The sequence below is a fragment of the Mchenga conophoros genome, linkage group LG3 (genome assembly GCF_057382185.1).
Source record: "Mchenga conophoros isolate Kocher_MC1m ecotype Shallow Benthic linkage group LG3, M_conophoros_male_GT1.1, whole genome shotgun sequence".
NCBI lineage: Eukaryota > Metazoa > Chordata > Actinopteri > Cichliformes > Cichlidae > Mchenga > Mchenga conophoros.
The window spans coordinates 26,059,430-26,067,142 of record NC_140528.1 but is presented as its reverse complement, the minus strand read 5'-3'; the positions used below and the strand labels follow the sequence as shown (position 1 = coordinate 26,067,142).

Below are 7,713 nucleotides of genomic sequence, written 5' to 3'. Positions count from 1 at the left end.
CCGGATAGGGCTGTACACTCTACCTCCCCACTGCCTCTCAGAAAATGAAAAAAGAAAAAGAACAGAGGGGAGAAGAGTGGAATTTTTTTTCTTTTTCTTTTCTTTTATCATTCCTTGGTTAGGTTTCACTACCATGAGGTTAACTTCACAGCCCCCAGGAGGCCCTGAGACAGCTGTATCAGTCAACCAGCGTTATGGTTTATCACAATAAAATTTCTAGTGTTGGGTTTTCTACCCTTTTGATGCTCTCTCTGCTCTCCGCCATGGGTTGAGCAGTTCTGGGCATGTGTCTACGATATTTGAGTTTCTACAGAGCTTGGACAGAAGACAACTTGAAGTTTTGTGGAGATGTTTCACCTCTCAACCGAGAAGTTTTTACAGTTCTAAAACCAAAACATGGGGAATGCAGCTATTTAAACTCTAGTCATGGCATCCCTTACAGTCTGCCACCTAGAATGCATTTTTGAGATCCCTTCCGAGGAGCCTGAATCCGTACTCCCATCTAGCATCAGGTGTTGTCAGTAGGCCACATAATAGGGTGAAGCAAGGCCTCAAAATAATTTTGAACCCTCTCAGGTCTTCGGTAGTCTTGAGGGCTGAAAATAGACCAGTTCTCCCATCTCTGTCTGCGTGTTATTGTGACTTCCTACCCTCATTATCAAGTACATTTCTTGACACAGAAACATACACACCAGACTTGTCAGCCTCTCACTCTCACACGAACACACACACACACACACACACACCACAGAGAGAGAGATAGAGAGATAGAGATAGAGAGATAGATAGATAGATCTGAAGAACTGAAGAATCTTCTCAGAAAAGATATGAAACACCTTCAGGAATCCTAAAGAAGTCCAGTCACTTTCTCACCGAGCTCCTTAGACACTCAAGTATGACATAAACACACTACCATGATCTGTATGATTGACAAGCTACACACACATTTTGAGTGTCTTTTATTTGATAATGTCTGACTTTTTTTTCTTTATTGTAGTGCTCTGTACGCTACTCTGCACTGGACATGTTCAAGGTGACTGAGAAGTTTTACTTTTCTTGTTTCTTTCTTTTTTTATTTATTCAGTAAAGATTCATCTTAACTGCGTTATCAGTCTTAAGCACATCACATTGTTGTTTTCATTTCATTGTTCATCACTAATTTATAATTTATGAATATAAACACAGTTTGTGTTTTGAATAGTAAAATATATATATGAACAATATATGAACAGTGTATGAACATACTGTCACAGATTGTTTCGTGCATAAAAGTGTTTCAGATTGTTAACTGTGTGGTTGTGTTGGATTCTAGATGCTCTGCTAACTATTGAACCCAGCTGGTCCAGTTTTTTCATCGGAGAGTTTGTTACCTTCAAATGTGACATGAATGAAGGAGAAGACACTGACTGGTATTACGAAATCAGGAAGGACGGTCGAGAATTTGTGGCCTACAACACAGACAAAGACTACAGATTAGAAATTACATCTACAGGTTACAGTGGTGAATATCAGTGCTCTGGTAGCTTGGTGAGCTCACGTCATATAAAGAACAGTAGTACTGTCTCTATAACTGTATTAGGTAAGTCCTCAGTGACCGACAGCATAAATGATTCCTGTTCAAATACTCAACTGAATTATAAAATAGAGAACATTTAATTAAATTTGTCACTGAAACTTGAACTTTAACCAAGATCACTGTACCTGTTACTTCGTTCACAGTAAAGTCAGTGCAACAATACTCACAGACTCTGTAATTTATCATTAGCAGGTGTGTGAGTTTTAACAACAGCAATTATGGATGAAATTCAATTTAATTACATTTCTAAAGGAAAAGAAGAAACATCAAAAGCTTCATGAAGTTTAAAGTGAAGATGTTTCTGTTATCTAAACCAAAACATGAGGAAGAGACATTTTAATGCATCATTGTGTTTCCTTCAACAGAGAATAGACAAACATTTATGCTGTGGTTATTTAGAGATCAACTAATAAAAATATAAACTGTATTGTTTTTCAATGTTCATGTGTTGTTATAACGAATCACAGATATTTATTTATTTTTCTTCCTCTATCACAACAGCAGATAAACCCAGGGCCACACTGACAACAGGAACAACAATCATACCAGTAGGGGGCAGCGTGACACTGACCTGCTCTGTGCAGAGCTCTGATGGATGGAAATACGAGTGGTTCAGACAAACCCAAACAACCTCTGAAGGTAAAATCAGAGATCAACAAAACAGAGATATCAGAGTATCTCAAGGAGGAAACTACAGCTGCAGAGGAACAAGAGGAAACCCAGTTTACTACACTGATATAAGTGATGATGCCACAATTGAGATAACCTGTGAGTTCAGTCATTTAGTTTGAAATATACATTCACGCACACACACATAGAGAGAGAAAGAGAGAGAGATATGTGTGTGTGTGTGTGTGTGTGTGTGTGTGTGTGTGTGTGTGTGTGTGTGTGTCTATCTATCTATATATTTAACAAGAAGCAATGATCAAGAAAAAACATCAAAAATAATGCTACTCTGTGACTGTGATTATTGCTACCATCCTCAGCACCCCCAGTCACCTGCAGACAGCTACAACAGGAGGCTAGCATATTAAGATAATAAAACACCCTAAAGAGTGGCCAGTTTATTAAGGACTCACAGACAAATCAGTTTCAGTTTGGGATGGGGATAAAGTGGCAGGAGTGAAACTGAGCAGTACAACATTTTTGAGTGGCAGTTAGTACAGTATTGCATGGAATAAGGGTTTTTATTTTTATGAAAATACTAATAAAAATGAGGTGACCAGTGCAGAGTGTAGTATGTACCTGTGAAATTGTAGGACAGTTTCTGTCTCCTGTTGAGTGTGTTGTGTGTGTTTAAGTGTTGTGGTTGAGGTGTCGAATGGCTTGGTGGTAAAAACTGTTTTTAAGTCTTGTAGTCTGAGCAGACAGACTCCTGTAACACCTGTCAGATGGTAACAAGGAACAGCTTTGTGAGGATTGACCATCTCACATCTTCTGTTTTGAGTGTTAGAGTTACAGCCTCACTGTCTTCCTGAGGGAAGAGGATCTGCTTTTTGTTGTCTGCATCAAAACGAGCGTAGAAGTTGTTAAGCTCGTCTGTGAGAGATGCGGTGAGCTGAACACTGCCTGTGTTTTCGTTCTTGTTGTCAGTGATGCAGCGCAGTCCATTCCACAGTCGCCTGGCGTCAAATCTAGTGTGATATTCGATTATTACTGTACACAGAAGCTGAGCTCATTTACAGTGGCTTGCAAAAGTATTTGGCTGAACTTTTCCACATTTTGTCACATTACAGCCACAAACATGAATCAATTTTATTGGAATTCCACATGAAAGACCAATACAAAGTGGTGTACACGTGAGAAGTGGAACCAAAATCATACATGATTCCAAACGTTTTTTACAAATAAATAACTGAAAAGTGGGGTGTGCGTAATTATTCAGCCCCTGAGTCAATACTTTGTAGAACCACCTTTTGCTGCAATTACAGCTGCCAGTCTTTTACGGTATGTCTCTGCCAGCTTTGCACATCTAGAGACTGAAATTCCTGCCCATTCTTTGCAAAACAGCTCCAGCTCAGTCAGATTAGATGGACAGCGTTTGTGAACAGCAGTTTTCAGATCTTGCCACAGATTCTCGATTGGCTTTGGATCTGGACTTTGACTGGGCCGTTCTAACACATGGATATGTTTTGTTTTAAACCATTCCATTGTTGCCCTGGCTTTATGTTTAGGGTCGTTGTCCTGCTGGAAGGTGAACCTCCGCCCCAGTCTCAAGTCTTTTGCAGACTCCAAGAGGTTTTCTTCCAAGATTGCCCTGTATTTGGCTCCATCCATCTTCCCATCAACTCTGACCAGCTTCCCTGTCCCTGCTGAAGAGAAGCACCCCCAGAGCATGATGCTGCCACCACCATATTTGACAGTGGGGATGGTGTGTTCAGAGTGATGTGCAGTGTTAGTTTTCTGCCACACATAGCGTTTTGCATTTTGGCCAAAAAGTTCAATTTTGGTCTCATCTGACCAGAGCACCTTCTTCCACATGTTTGCTGTGTGGCTCGTGGCAAACTGCAAATGGGACTTCTTATGGTTTTCTGTTAACAATGGCTTTCTTCTTGCCACTCTTCCATAAAGGCCAACTTTGTGCAGTGGACGACTAATAGTTGTCCTATGGACAGATTCCCCCACCTGAGCTGTAGATCTCTGCTGCTCGCCCAGAGTCACCATGAGTGTTGCTAGCTGTCACTAATTGGTCATGATAATGTAATTGTAACCTATGCTGTTGGACAGAGAAATAACATCGTGGAAGAGAGATAAAGTCAGTAAAAAACGTCTTAGATGCATTTATAATTAATTTCTTTTGGCAATTATTGTTTTTTTAATGTCACAATTCCAACCCTGCTCCTTTATCCTTTATCCCGTCTCGTTTGCAGTTTGCCACAAGCCACAAGCCACACAGCAAACATGTGGAAGAAGGTGCTCTGGTCAGATGAGACCAAAATGGAACTTTTTGGCCAAAATGCAAAACGCTATGTGTGGCAGAAAACTAACACTGCACATCACTCTGAACACACCATCCCCACTGTCAAATATGGTGGTGGCAGCATCATGCTCTGGGGGTGCTTCTCTTCAGCAGGGACAGGAAGCTGGTCAGAGTTGATGGGAAGATGGATGGAGCCAAATACAGGGTAATCTTGGAAGAAAACCTCTTGGAGTCTGCAAAAGACTTGAGACTGGGGCGGAGGTTCACCTTCCAGCAGGACAACGACCCTAAACATAAAGCCAGGGCAACAAAACAGGGCAGGGCAATCTGAAAACTGCTGTTCACAAACGCTGTCCATCTAATCTGACTGAGCTGGAGCTGTTTTGCAAAGAAGAATGGGCAAGAATTTCAGTCGCTAGATGTGGAAAGCTGGTAGAAACATACCCTAAAAGACTGGCAGCTGTAATTGCAGCAAAAGGTGGTTCTACAAAGTATTGACTCAGGGGACTGAATAATTACGCACACCCAACTTTGCAGTTATTTATTTGTAAAACTTTGTATTGGTCTTTCACGCGGAATTCCAATAAAATTGATTCCTGTTTGTGGCTGTAATGTGACAAAATGTGGAAAAGTTCAAAGGGGGCGAATACTTTTGCAAGCCACTGTATGTCCCATTTCCCATCCCAAAATAAACTATAAAGAAGCCATATAAGGTATCAGACCTGAAATACAAGATAAATATACAAAAGTGACACTGGGCAGGTAAAATAATAATGCAAAAATACTAAAAACAGAGAACACAACACAAACATAAATCACTTGACAAACCTAAAAGGAACCATGACTGTTATTTACAGCAAGTGGTGCCAGTGTTTAAAAGGTTGTCAAGTGTGCCAAATTCAGTGAAGAGGTTATATAATATTGTTATATATTTAAATTGGAGTTTACTTTCAAGACTTAACTCTGACTTTGTGCAATTCGGTTACGTTTAATAACATAACAGTTCATTTTCCTTATTTGCAATAGCTGTGCCGAGTTCTCCATTTCCGGTTCTGATGATCACTGGACTTATTCCTGGAATCATATTTATTTTCCTCCTGTTCCTGTTCCTGTACAAAAAGGTCTACAGAAAGAAATGTGAGACTTTTTTTCTTCTGATATTACATATTTTACTCTTTAAAATATTTAAATATGGAGATGCAACATTCCAAAACTGAAAACTGTTCACAATATTATATAAAACATAATAAACTATGTGAACGTTAGTGTCTTATTTTGAATTTTTAATAAAGGTTCTGCCGATGAGCAGAGGGTGAGTCAGAATGAAAATCAACAACAAGTCTACTCCTCTCTCATTCATGGTTAGTTTTTTATCTTGTTTAAAATATCCTGATGCTTTTCTCTGCTGCAGCTTTAACACTGTTGAATTAAACAAAGCTAAGACAATAACAACATTTAAACATTTACATTTCTAAGTAATAATAAAATTTCCAATTTCAATGTATGTTTGTGCTTACACTGACATGAAAGCTTATCTTAACTTAATATAAATGTTATTGACAAGAATACTTGTGTTTACATTATGTGGTGAATCATTTTCTCTGACTTGTAGGTGATCGTTCTGTCTATGAAACAATCAGAGGCTCTGGAAATACTCAAAATGGTACAGTATCAACTTGAATATATAGTTTGTGGAAGCCGTGATTAGAACGTAACAGTGATTATTATTAATATCAATACTAATATTATTATTTTAATCTAATGGTTTTTTTTAATTTAATTATTATTGTAATCACAAGAATGTGATCACACCTATAATAATAATGAACTGCAGAGCTGTTTCATACTGAGAGTATATTTGAACATATTTTACAGAAGTTCAGTGTTGTTCATGAATCCACTGGAAGAGAGCATTCATCTAATGTGCTCATTTAAAGCAGAATGTATCTGGAATTGTGAATTTATTAATTTATCTGTGCTTTACCGCCCTTGCTCTATATGAAGCTGGGTGACCTGTGTGCTGTAGGTCCAGTGGCTCCTTCTTGTGGAAGCGATTCTTTCTATCGAAAGTGGGTGAGCTATGAGCATCTCCTTTCCTATAACTCAGTGGTTCCCAAACTTTTTTTTCTAGACCCCCTTTTGTTTTACAAGAAAATCTTCGTTGTCCAGGTGAAGCCAAAGACAAGATATGCTTCATCATATTTTCTAAGGCTTGGAAGGAAGTTGGGTGTGATGTGGGTGCAGTGGGTCCGATTCTTTCTACCCAAACTGGGTGAGCTATGAGAAGTGACAATAGTTTGAGTTTCTCCTTTCCTCATAACTGAAGTCTAATTGTCATTCTCAACCATCAGACCTTTGCCACGTCCTATTCCCCCATATTTCCCACCATTCATGGACCATCAAGTTACAATCTATGGGCACAAATATAAAATAAGGTTTTCTGGTGAAGTATTTAGGTATAACATTATAGCTAAACATCTGAAATATGTTTTATAAATGTTTCGCTGATGTTTTGTTTTTATATTATATATGTTTTAACTTCTCTTTGATGTAAAAAAAAAAATTGAAATATCAGTAGGAATGTTTTGATGACGCAAACATTATTAAATCACGTTCTAAGGGAGGCAAATTTCTAAAAGGTTCATTAATGAGATTTTCATGCAATTACTGTTCCAGTGTTTTCATTTTTAATGTTTGTGATTTTCTCCCTAACATTGTACAATAAGTTGGTTAGTGTCATCATAATTTTTTTTATTAAAACTTTTGTATAACATTTCATGTCACAACAGAAAGTTTGGAAGGTGTTATATGTAGTGTATGTAGTGAAATGTGGCTTTAAATTCAGCTGTTGCTGTGTTACAGTACATACAATGAGAATATTTTTACACATAAGATCTTCTACATTATCCCAAAAGTAATGAAGAATACTTACAGTATTCATACATACTGTATGGATTTGAATGTATCATGCATTTCATGTCTATTTTTTTTCATTCAAATTTACAATGCATTTGCAAATAAAGTGGTAATAAGTATATTGAATTGTTCTGTGCTTCTGGCTCTTTCATGAGGGATAAGTGTGGTTTTTCATTGTATTAGTCAGTGTCAATCTTTGATCATACATGTACAGTAGCAGTGAACAAAGCCATGGTTGCTCAATTTTCTAAGACCACTGATGACTAATTCACTGGTACATCAGATGGAAAAGACGATCAGC

At 38.1% G+C, this 7,713-nt stretch overlaps 1 protein-coding gene across 1 annotated transcript; it reads left to right on the top strand.

Annotated features, from left to right (window-relative positions):
* The first annotated feature begins 426 nt into the window (after window positions 1-426).
* Window positions 427-6,176, top strand: LOC146577904 (uncharacterized). The gene is made up of 8 exons (XM_085267733.1): window positions 427-512; window positions 802-893; window positions 998-1,033; window positions 1,313-1,579; window positions 2,078-2,344; window positions 5,523-5,633; window positions 5,789-5,857; window positions 6,109-6,176. The coding sequence occupies exons 1-8, from the start codon at window positions 427-429 to the stop codon at window positions 6,174-6,176; spliced, it is 996 nt and encodes a 331-aa protein (XP_085123859.1).
* The last annotated feature ends 1,537 nt before the right edge of the window (window positions 6,177-7,713 follow it).